Genomic DNA, 12,393 nt, shown 5'->3' on the forward strand with positions numbered 1-12,393 from the left:
GAAGAAGTTTATTCATTTATTTTCCATTACTACAGGCTTTGGCTTCTCTGTCCGCAAAGGCATTTTGTTTCTAATAGGAGATCTCTCTGGTGCTGGGGGAATCTGGGAGCAGGGGAGGGTTGTATGGGGGCCCATTGCCTTTCCAAATCCAGGAAAGTGCATAGTCAAGCTGTGGTTCTTACAGGAGTCTCAGCTTCTTGGGCTGTCATTGCCTGAGACTAGAGATAGCTGGTTGGACTGGATAACTGGATAACTGGTTGGTGCTTAATCTCGGTTGTTTGTGTTCCTTCAGGAGGACTTCCATTTTCATTCGGTTTACAAGTCCAGATTGTTTGAATTTCCCCTGGATGATCTTCCATCGGGTATGATACTCATATGATGACTTTGAAAAAAAGTCAACTTTAATAATTCATTTGAATGCTTTAGAGCTAATCTATATGTGGAATACCCTTCGCTCTTGACTGCTTATAACAGTTTTGGAGAGAAAGTGACATCGAGTCAAGGACATCAAGAGAGAATAAAATGCAAGCTGACTTCATGTTTGTAGTGGATGAGTTTGGAAAGATACAGCTTAAGCACATTGAAGGAAGACTTTCTAAAATTAGAAAAAATCAGTAAGGTATTTCTGAGTGGAGAAGTAATGTTAGAGCAAAAATTGGTCTGCATAGACAAAATATAGAAAACTTCACTTCCGGTGAGATACCGATTCTGTAAATATAAGAATGAACTTGTAATCATTTTACTATTTGTTGTTTTCCTCAACTCTTTTTGCCTCGTTTTAGGAAAGAACTATTATAGATTAATGCTTTTTATTATTATTGTTTTTTAAAAATCTGTTTATTCATTTTAGAGAGCGGGGAGGGGCAGAAGGGGAGGGAGAGAATCTCAGGCAGACTCCCCATTGAGCACGAGCCAGATGCAGGGCTCCAGCCAGATCTGTCAACCCTGAGATTTTGACCTGAGCTGACACGAAGAGTAGGACATTTAACCAACTGCGCCATCCAGGTGCCCCTAATGCTTTTTTTTTTTTTTTGTGCTTTTTTTGTGAAATTAGTCTTTGCTTCTCGTGTGTGTTTGTTTACAGGCCCATTTATTTACAGATGTTAGTTTGAGTTGCTTCCAAACCTTCACATGACTAGTAGGGCAGAGTACTTACACTTGGTGCTCCTTAGCAGAGCAGTGATTATATGGAGGGCCTTTGTCTTCGGCTCTGCAGGACTCCTCGGTTTTCTCCTCCTGAAGGTAGACCATACTCAGTGTCTAATGTGGAGAAGCTTCCTTTCCTACTTAATGAGCCTTGACCATGGCTATAGTACATTCTAATTTTTAATCTTTTATCTTCATTACAGCTCTGAGAGATTGATAGGGTTATTCACATTTTGTAGGTGAAGAAAAGGCAGGCTCAACTAGCCTGTCTTTTCCAGGTGCAGCAGCTCGTCGGGGCTGAGCAGGGGTGGGGACTGTGCCATGGTGAGAATGCGCGCTGGGAGAGAAGCGCAGGGGAAATGGAACAATTCTCCGACGAGAGCACATCCTTATATACTGCTGCTTAGGAAAACCACTGAAATGTTTACCTGGTTGGGGCTCCTGCTGGCTCAGTTGGAAGAGCACCCAACTCTAGATCTCAGGGTCGTGAGCTCAAGCCCCACACTGGGTGTAGAGATTACTTAAATAAATAAAAACTTAAATAAAAAAAGTTTACGTTGTTTCCTCATTGGAAAATGAAATGAGTGTTTCCTAATGTTCCTTCTCTTAGGAGGTTCATAACTCCTTGCAGGTTTCTCTCCTGCTGGGAAAAGGCTAGGGGATCCTGTTTTATAGAACTCACTATTCTCACTATTTTGAAAAATCTGCAGATAAGCATACAAATGCTCTTACTTTACATAGGGACTTTAGACTGTCCTCGGTTACCTTATGAAACTTTACAATCCCTGTGATGAGCAGAAAATAAATCAGGACTAGCTGCCTGAGAATAAAACTACAATCTAATAGGGATTACTGGAAGCAGCAAACATAAATTAATATTTAAAGTAATAAATAGAGATCCCTATAAGGAATGTAATCCAATTGTACAAATTTTTTTAGAATAAAATGTTTCCGTCATAGTAAATTTTTTTTTTTAAGATTTTATTTTAAAGCTACATGGGGCTCTAATCTACAATGCTGAGATTAAGAGTCAAATGCTCTATCGACTGAAACAGCCAGGCATCCTTGATCATACAGTTTTTTAAAAAACTTTGTTCAGGGTTTCTTTTCCACAGAAACTTTAAAGATGACTTGGCACTTTTGCTTTCATTAAAAATAACTTCGAACATCTTCTTCCAAAACTCAGGTCTGTCTCAATTAGTTCCTGGTTTTCTTTTCTTGTCAGAAGTTGGCACTATCAATTTTAAGAGTGTTATTTGTCTTTCTAGATGCTTGGATTTATTATGATAAATCAGAAAAAAAAATCTTGTGAAATAAGCTCAAGAGTAAGCTTATTTATTTTAAATATAATAAGGTTTTCCTGGGTTTTGGATTATCAATACCTTTGTCTTGCTGTGCATTATGTACTTCCAAGAGAGAGAATATGATCAGGTGTTCCCCAAACCTGTTTAACTGTGGAAGCTTTTGTATTCTATGACACAACTCTTGGAACCAGTGTCCCTAAGAAAACAGGTGAGAGGGGGCATCTGGGTGGCTCAGTGGGTTAAAGCTTCTGCCTTCAGCTCAGGTCATGATCACAGGGTCCTGGGATGGAGCCCCACATCGGGCTCTCTGCTCAGCAGGGAGTCTTCTTCCCCCGCCCCCCAGCTGCTTCTCTGCCTACTTGTGATCTCTGTTGGTCAGATAAATAAATAAATAATCTTAAAAAAAAGAAAGAAAGAAAAAGAAAGCATCTGAGAAAGGTTTATTTATTTCCTATGGACCCCTTAACACAGTCTGTTTTTTAAAATTCCTGCAAGGAAATATATAAATCTTGTATACCATTATATGAGTTTTGGCACATGTGCACTCCCTTGGTGAGATTTGGCACATTTCTATCATCCTGGTATCTTCCTTTGTGCCTCTTCCCAGTCGGTACTACCCACTTCTGCAATCCCTTTTCTGACTTTTAGGTTAGCCTGTTTTAGATCTTCATGCAAATGGAATGACACATTGTGTCCAGTTTCTTTTGCTTAGCATATGCCTATGAGATTAATGTTGTCAGAGATTAGCAACGGTTCATTCTTTTCAGTTACTGGATATGTTCTGCTATTTAGAGTTACCATAGTCTTTTATCCATTCTATTGATGGACATTCGGGTTGTTTCCAGCTTTGGGCCATTACGAATAAAAGAACTCCAAACGTTCTTATAAAAATCTTTGTTGTGGACACATGTTTACAATTCTTCTATCAAGTACCCGGCAGTGGAATTATTGGGTCTGAAGGTAGGTTTGTGTTTGTACAGTAGCGTTCTCACACTGCAGTGCACACACACAGACTGCTGGCTCCGTGTTGAGAGGTTTTTTTCAGGCTCCTGAATTGAGATATGGATGACATTAGAGGAAAGCTGTACCTAATTATTGTTTACAACTTGACGAGTTTATAGAGATAAGTGTACATCCATGGAGTTATCACCATAATCCCTGCCCTGAGTGTGCCCATTAACTCTGAAAGTTTCTTTCCACCATCTTTATTATTGTTACTGCGTTATTAGTAGTATTAGTGAAAAGACTGCAACATAAGATCTACACTGTTAGCAGAACTTATGTATACATTATAGTATTATTAATTCTGGCTGCTCTGCTGTACAGGACTTTTAGGACTTACTCCTCTTGTAGAACGGAAACCTTGCACCCTTTGACTAATACCTCCCTGCTTCCCCCTTTTCTCAGCTCTGGGCAGCTGTCATTCCATTTTCTGCTCCTAGGAGTTTGACTGTTTCAGGTTTCTTATCTACGTGGTATCATGTAGTCTTTGTCCTTTTGTGTCTGACTAGTTTCACTTAGTGTAATGTCCTTCAGGTTCATCCATGTTATCACAAATGGAGAGATTTCTTTTATTTTTTTTAAAGGCTGAATAATACTTTATTGCATCTTTATACCACATTTTCTTTATCCATTCACCCATTGATGAACATTGAGGTTGTTTCTATATCTTGGCTTGTGAATCCTGCTGCAATGAACAACAGAGGACAGGTGTCTCTTTGAGATCCTGATTTTAATTCCTTTGTCTACCCAGAACTGGGTTTACAGGATCATATGATATCCGTATTTTAATTCTTTGTGAGGAACTCCATACTGTTTTCCGTAGTGGCTGTACTGGTTTCTAGAGTTTTTGATTCAGTACATCATGGATGGGTTATGAGAGTTTGCATTTCCCACAAGACCAAGGTAATGTTGATGCCGTTATTTTTGGACTGTACTCTGAGCACTCTGGTGGTATGAAAAATTGCTGAAGCTTTTTCTAAAGTAGTTGTACCATTTGGTACTCTCATCAACACTACCTGAGAGATCTAGTTCTTTCACATCTTCATCAGCATTTGGTGTGTCATTCTTTAATGAAGATCAGTCATGGAAGACCAGGTTGGCTATTCAGAAGATTCTTGTTCAAGAATGTGGTGGTATGTTTAGGAAAAATAGGAGAAAATTTTGGAGATAAAACAGTAATAATGTTTGAAACTTTTTAAGTTGTATTCATTCATGATATATTTTAGTTAGCATGCATATGAACACAATTATTTTTTTTTAAAGATTTTATTTATTTATTTGACAGAGAGAGATCACAAGTAGGCAGAGAGACAGGCAGACAGAGAGAGAGGAGGAAGCAGGCTCCCTGCTGAGCAGAGAGCCCGATGCGGGACTCGATCCCAGGATTCTGAGATCATGACCTGAGCCGAAGGCAGCGGCTTAACCCACTGAGCCACCCAGGCACCCCGAACACAATTATTTTGATTAATGTTCTGTATATCTTTAAGTGTGACGTACATTATAAAATTTATAACCATATAGTTATAATTATATAATGTGTAAGTTATTTATATTAATTATTAATAACTATAGTAATCGCTAATAGTTAATAACTGAATTGAATATAATTATACAATTTGTACTAGGAAGGGATAGTAAAACTTTGATTGCCTTGTCTGAAAGAAACCTGGCAAATGCACTAAGTTAATTTACTTTTATTTCCTTTTAGAATTTCAACAAGTACACATCACTCCACCAAAATTTATTTTGAAGCCAAGACCAAAAAGAAGTAAACGGCAGGTATGTATTCATTGGTTATTCTTTGATGTTTTTAAAAACACGTGGCAACTCCTAGTCATTTAACTCTACACTAAGTCTCTGGAAGGTCTCTATAAGAGGGTTAAGTATTAGTTTTGGCATTTGTCAGGGTATGGTGAACAGTAAGGTGACAGATCTGTAGGAACAGTGGAAGGAGGCCATGTTGTTTCATAGACTCAAAAAGGACTCAAGATAGTGTTGATAATGTCGTTATTCATCAAACAGATGGATTATGGCCCCAGCTATGGCATCTCCAGTTCTTTCTTTCATAGGCCTCTTTTCTTGCCTAGGTTGTATCACGTCATGGAGTCTACTTATAAAAATACCCCCTTAAGAGGGAATCCATCAGGTTTTTGTTTTTTTAAAGATTTTATTTATTTATTTGACAGACAGAGATCACAAGTAGGCAGAGAGGCAGACAGAGAGAGAGGAGGAAGCAGGCTCCCTGCTAAGCAGAGAGCCCGATTCAGGACTTGATCCCGGGACCCTGGGATCATGACCTGAGCCGAAAGCAGAGGCTTTAACCCACTGAGTCACCCAGGCGCCCAATCCATCAGGTTTTAAAGCCACAAAATGCTATTGTCACACTTCAGCTATGCTACAGTCTGGGTTATAAACTCAGGACGTCTGCTTTATAAACATTCAGTGGATCTTGGACTTAGCAAAAATAGTAAGTCCTTGTATCATGCTTTACACCACATGAAGTAGGTACTGTCAACCCCCTTTCACAGAGGGGGGATAAAATGATGTCTTTGAAATGTGAAAATGACCAAAAACATAAAGCTGGGAAATGGTTGAGGTGGAATAAGAACTCCAGTCATCAGAATTCCGTATCCTTTCCCTCATTTGTGGAGTCTAAAACGTACACGAATAAACAAACAAACGGAAAGCAGAATCAGGCAGGTAGGTATAGAGAACAAACAGGTGGTTGCCAGAGGGAAGTGAGTAGAAGGATGGGCAACATGGCTGAAGGACAGTGGGAGACTTAGGCTTCCAGGTAGGGAATGAGTAAGTCGTGGGGGTAAAGGGCACAGCACAGGGAATAATCAGTGATATTGTAATAGTGTTGTCTCGTGACAGATGTCAGCTACCCTTGCGGTGAGCATAGCGTAATGTATGGAGAAGTTGGATCACTTAGGTCGTACACCTGGCACTAATGTAACATAGTGTATCCAGTACATTCAGAAAAGAAAAGGAGCGAGAACTCTACTTACTAGAATTAAGATATCATGTATTATGTGCGTGTGTTTGGCATAAAAAACACCAGATGAGAGAAATGGATCTCTAGTAAGATTTCTAGTAAGAAACTAGTTAATCTTCTGTTTAAAATATGTTTAATAAGTATGAAATAAAATAACTTTATAGGCACATTTCTAATGTGAATAATAACTGGGTTTTGTTTGTTTGTTTTATTGAGGCTCAGGTGCCTGTGCCTGGTTGTGTTCTAAGAATTTCAATCATATTAACACACTTAATCCTCTTAAAATCTTATGAGGAAGGTAGTATTATTATTATCGCCATTTTACTACTAAGGACATTGAGGTGTAAGAAGCTTAAGAACCTTGCCCAAGGTAATAGTGGTGGAGTTCAGTTTCTGACCTAGAAAGTCTAGTCTCAGAGAAGTGTTCATAACTATTTATGCTTTATATAGTTCTGCCTCTCAGAAGGCTTTGTGTTCCATGAATTGCTACCCCAAACTTTATGTATTTTGTGGATATATGTATATATTGAGGCCCAGTTAAGTAAATGACGATTGCCAACAAGATTTAATTTGAAATAATGTTTATTTTCATGAATTATGAGATCAGAGGATAGGATAATTTTATTTTTTCTTCTCAAATTTTTTAATAGCTCAGTCAGTTGAGAGTCTGCCTTCAGTTTAGGTAGTGATCCCAGGGTCCTGGAATGGAGCCTGCACAGGGCTCATCAGGAGCTCATCGGGCTCCCTGCTCAGTGGGGAGTCTGCTTCTCCCTCTCCATCTTCCCCTCCTTCTGCTTGTTTTTTTCTCTCTCTTTCAAATAAATAAATACAAACTTCTTAAAATGTTTTATTTATTTAAAATTTCATTTATTTATTTAAAATTTTTTTTTAATTTAAGTTTAGTTAATTAATATATAATGTATTATTGGTTTCAGAGGTAGAAGTCAGTGATTCATCGGTCTTACATAATACCAAGTGTTCATTAAATCACGTGCCTTCCTTAATGTCCAGTACCCAGTTACCCCATCCCCCAACTCCCTCCCCTCCAGCAAACCTCAGTTTGTTTCCTATGGTTAAGAGTTTCTCATGGTTTGTCTCCCTCTCTGATTTCCTCTTGTTTAATTTTTCCCTCCCTTCCCCTATGATCCTCTGTTTTGTTTCTTAAATTCCACATACAAGTGAGATCATATGATAAGCATGATAAGCATGGCATTATGGAAAACGTTCATTTTATAGCTCTTGTTAAAGACTGTGTTATAGACGAACTGCGTATAGCTGCCTTAGTGTCCTACCAGTAGCATCCACTGGTTGTGATTTTGAAGGTGGAGAAAATCATTGTTGAACAGACAGATATAATATAGCTGTAATAGATAATGAAAAGCTGCCTGGAAGTTCTCAAAACTATTTGAACAAAGCTCTTATATCATTTGGGGATCCCTTGAACTGTACCAGAGGAAGAAAGGGCACTCTCAATCCCAGATTTGGATATTTTAGGATAAAAGTGTCCATTAGACAACCCCTGTATCCTCTCAGAGATCCTCAGAAGCTTAAATTAAACCAGAAAGAATGTACTTCATGTGTTACAATCTCCAAGATACACTGGGTGAATGAAAGTTGCCTGATGCAAAAGCTAGTGAAATAAATAGAAGTACTAAATCAAATATATGTTATATTTGATTTTATATGCATAACTATTTCCGTTATTTCTGTGCTAAACCCATTGTGGGGAAAAAAGTTAGCAACTAGATAGATAGGGAACAGAAGTGAGAGGAAGACTTCAGTCCTGAACTTCTTTATAGTTCTTTATTTAATCTTTGACTTATATGAATTTATTACCTGTTCAAAAACTGAGTAAAATTGACAGAAATGAGACAAATTTTGAAGGGATAAAAGTGGAAATGTTGTTTATTTCTCTCACATGTTTTAGTTTTTTTTTAATTAAAACACTTTTTTCAGCCTTATTGAAGTATAATTAATTGACAAAATTGTTAAATACTTGAAGTATACAATGGGATGATTTTATATATATATAGTGAAAAGAACATCTCCATTGAAATAATTAATGTATCTGTCACCTCACATATTTACCTTTTTTCCCCCCTTAGTGAAAACATTTAAGTTCTGTCAGCAAATTTCAATTATATAAGACAGTGTTATCAATGTTGCTGTCCATGAGTGAATGGCTGGATCAAGAAAATGTTTTATATACATATATATACACACATATATATAGTGGAGTTTCATTCAGCCTTGAAAAAAGAAGGAAATCCTACCATTTTTGACAACATGGATGAACCTGAAAGGCATTGTGCTAAATGAAAGAAGCCAGACAAAAAAGATAAATACCGCATGGTATCACTTATATGTGGAAACAAGGAAAAAAAAGTCAAATTCATAAAACAGTAGAAAAGTGGTTGTATGCAACATAATGTGTAACATATTTTTTGGTTTTCCACAGCCAAGTTCAGAGGGCTTATTTAGGTGCTATTTCTTTTACCATATTGCAGCTTCGTCGACATCCTCGTAATGTGGAGGAGGAAACCAAATATATTGAGCTGATGATTGTCAACGATCATCTGATGGTAGGATTTGCTGAACCGTCTGTTGGTTGAACTTGTCTGGGCCAAGGGGTAAAACTGGTGGGTGCAGAAATATGTTTAGAAGAAAAAAGAAACCCAGAAAATTTTAACTTGGAAAAGACATTTGTGTATCTTGATGCATTTTGTTAGCCAGTAACAACCTCTAAATTGGAAACATTCTTAGGTGGAAGTAACTAGGAGTACTTTGTGACATTCCAGAAATAGTTCTTTGACTTAAAATTAGTCAACCCTTTGGATTTGCTTAATGAATATTTGTATATTGAGGAAATCAGCAAGGTACCAATAATATGACACTGTAGTTTGCAGTGTACAACTTTATCCTAATAAAAGGAAAGGAGTTTTTCAGTTTCTGGCTTGCTATGCAGCAAACCATATGGAAATGCTTATATAGGCAAGCAGTGAAGATTTTAGGATAGGAATCTGGAAAAACTTCCTTCTTGCTGAGTCATTTATTTTGACCGAGAGTATGTATTTTCAGTTCATGGGCATGTTGTAGGCAGTGGCTTACATTTACAGCACAGCAGTGAGTTATAATGTTAATTGCTCTATATAACCACAGTTTTAAACTAAACATGTTCAGTGAAGCACTTTGCTGAATTTTACTTAATTTCAGGTTTAAGTGCATTTTAATTTACTTGAGTGATTTAGTTGAGGGAAAATATGTCATTTGCATATGATTAAGCAAACATTGATCATCTATTCTTGCTACTACTGCTACTACTACAACTAATAAAATCCAGATTGAGTTTTCTTCTTTGTTCAGGCTAGAACCAAGTTTTATCTTTCTAACCTTTTTGAAGTCAGTGAATGTTACTGTTTCCTGAGATTTTTATATGATCAGAATAAATTGTAAGAACATATAATTTCAACTTTTTAGAATAGCACACATTCAGATGTCTATAGAGATCTATAAGCAGATAACACAAATGAAGTAAGCCAGATTTGAAACAATAGGGAGGGGTGAGGCCTGTGGCAAAAGAAAGATACCTGGCCTGACTAATGGGAGTGGTTGCCTCTCAGTACTTGCTTCTTTTCACTATGGGAGGATGCTAATTTTAAGCGAAGCCAAAAACCAGGTTTTACATGGTATTTCCTGGTTTTTAAAACACTACTGAGGCCAAATAAAAGGTTTATGTGAGCCACATCTAGCTTTAAGCTACCTCTTTGTGACCCTTAGTGTAGGGCTTTCTTCTCCTTTACTGTTAAGTCTCGTAGAACTAGTGAGTTTTTAAAGTTATAGCGGTGTTCACATACACTTTCTGGCTATCCACCCTACTTGTATTTGCATGTCTTGTAATTCATAGACAACTTTAATATGTTTTTTCATTTTCAATAACAATTCTGTGTTAAAAATAAACTTGTGAAATGAATGGAATAGGTATTTTTACTTCATCTCACCTTTGAGTAAACTGAGGCCTCAAAATTTTAAGAGCCTTGCTTCAGACTACACAGCATATAAAGAACTAGTTCTTAACAGTTCTAATTTTTTTATAGAAAGCCAAAGAGATGTTTCAGTTACACCGTGTTTTCTTTGACAAGGTGCTTATTTGGAAACCCTTCACTTTTGTTTGTTTCTTTTGTTTTCAGTTTAAAAAACATCGGCTTTCAGTTGTACATACTAATACATATGCGAAATCTGTGGTGAACATGGCGGATTTAGTAAGTATCAACTCGATTCAGTATTGCCATAGAGGAATGTCATCTCCTGATTGCTAACAGTATGTACAATATGGTTCTTTTACTTTTGGTGCTCTGAATTGAGCGTCAGGCAAGGTGTCCCGTAAGTCCCTTACGTTACCTTGCTGTGGACTTGATTGATTTTGATCTCTGACTGGGAAGATGATAAAAGGGGAAGATGATAAAAAAGGGGGTCAAAGTTACCCGTGGATTGATGCTTGAAATTTCTCCTTATGTTTTTCACATTGAAAAATAAAAAGTTGAGTCCTAGTACTAACAGAGTACTTCATTGGAGAAACAGTATAGGCAGTTGTGCTATTTTCAAGAGAGTGCCTGTTTGTGTACGAATCGTGCACTAGTAATCCCACTATATTTACTTTCTGAATCTTTTCTTGAGAAGGCACTGTAGGTAGCTTCTCCATGAATTTAACTGGGGCCAGTCAGGTTACATAGAAATTATATCCCAGGGGAGTCTTCGTTGTTCCGTTCTTTGCTTGGGAAACCCAGGAATGCATGAAATCTTTCTCCAGGGTCCCAGAAAACAGACTCGGAGAGATCCTTGAAAAAGGTTGCAAACGTTTGTCAAAAAGTGTTCTTTTGTTTCTAACTAGTGCATTCTTCTTTGGGTTTTAGTTGTAAAGAGTTTGTTTGACTCTCTGTAACTCAAGGAAAATGCATGTGAATTAGAGAAATAATTATCTCCCTTAAAGACAATAGAGTTTTTTACAACTAAAACCCAGGAGTTTTCATAAAAGGAGTTTTATAGTCCTGTTCATAAATCATTTGACTTTACCACATGTATAACTAGTGTGTTTCTTTTGTTAATATACCAGATATATAAAGACCAACTGAAGACAAGGATAGTATTGGTTGCCATGGAAACCTGGGCAGCGGACAACAAGTTTGCCATATCTGAAAATCCACTGATCACCCTCCGTGAGTTTATGAAATACAGGAGGGATTTTATCAAAGAGAAGAGTGATGCAGTTCACCTTTTTTCGTACGTAACTTTGATTTATTGCTTTTTTTGGTTCCCTGATAAATGCTCTATTACTTGAGCCTATCCTTTCTCCTGTATAATGAAAGTAAGATTTGACATGGCAATATGTTTGAAAGGATTTTTAAAGTGTAGGTTGTTAGGAGTTTTCATGAAAGTGTAAAAAGTTTAGTTTTGAGTTATTTTATTATTGTATGTATATTTTTATTTACTTTTCAAGAGCTTTAAGCAGAACGTTTATTGAGTAAAAGTATTGTTAATACTCATAAAGAATATTCTTGACAGATTAATTATATTTAAAGTTTCTATATTTTAAATGTTAGTGTTCCCTTTGCTTTGGTTCTAAGGTGAGACCTTAGTATTTCTGGAGTTTGTTTTTAATTTTTTCTCAATTTCTTTTTTTTTTGAGGTAAAATGCGTATTTGATATAATAGCAAACTATATATTATAGCATTTAAAAAACACTATTTTATAAAGTACAATCTGTTGAAGAAAGTTATAAATGGAAGTAAAAGAGTGTATTTTTGTGTAACTTTTACATTTTACACGATTTCACATTTATAGAAATGTTGCAGGAATACTACAAGGAAATATATGCTCTTTGCCCAGATTCATTAATTATTTACATTTTGCCCCATTTGCTTATGATTTTCTTCCTTCTTTCCTTCT

At 36.7% G+C, this 12,393-nt stretch overlaps 1 protein-coding gene across 15 annotated transcripts in view; it reads left to right on the forward strand.

Moving 5' to 3' along the window:
* Positions 1-12,393, forward strand: part of ADAM22 (ADAM metallopeptidase domain 22) — a 224,121-nt gene that overhangs the window by 150,905 nt on the left and 60,823 nt on the right. For all 15 annotated transcript variants that reach the window (XM_044245959.1, XM_044245964.1, XM_044245961.1 and 12 more), the window contains exons 7-11: positions 293-362; positions 5,161-5,231; positions 8,958-9,032; positions 10,638-10,709; positions 11,561-11,727. In XM_044245959.1, coding sequence (XP_044101894.1) covers positions 293-362; positions 5,161-5,231; positions 8,958-9,032; positions 10,638-10,709; positions 11,561-11,727 — 455 coding nt within the window. The remainder of the gene's footprint in view (positions 1-292; positions 363-5,160; positions 5,232-8,957; positions 9,033-10,637; positions 10,710-11,560; positions 11,728-12,393) is intronic.

The sequence above is a fragment of the Neovison vison genome, chromosome 4, assembly GCF_020171115.1.
Source record: "Neovison vison isolate M4711 chromosome 4, ASM_NN_V1, whole genome shotgun sequence".
In the NCBI taxonomy this organism is placed as follows: Eukaryota; Metazoa; Chordata; class Mammalia; order Carnivora; family Mustelidae; genus Neogale; species Neogale vison.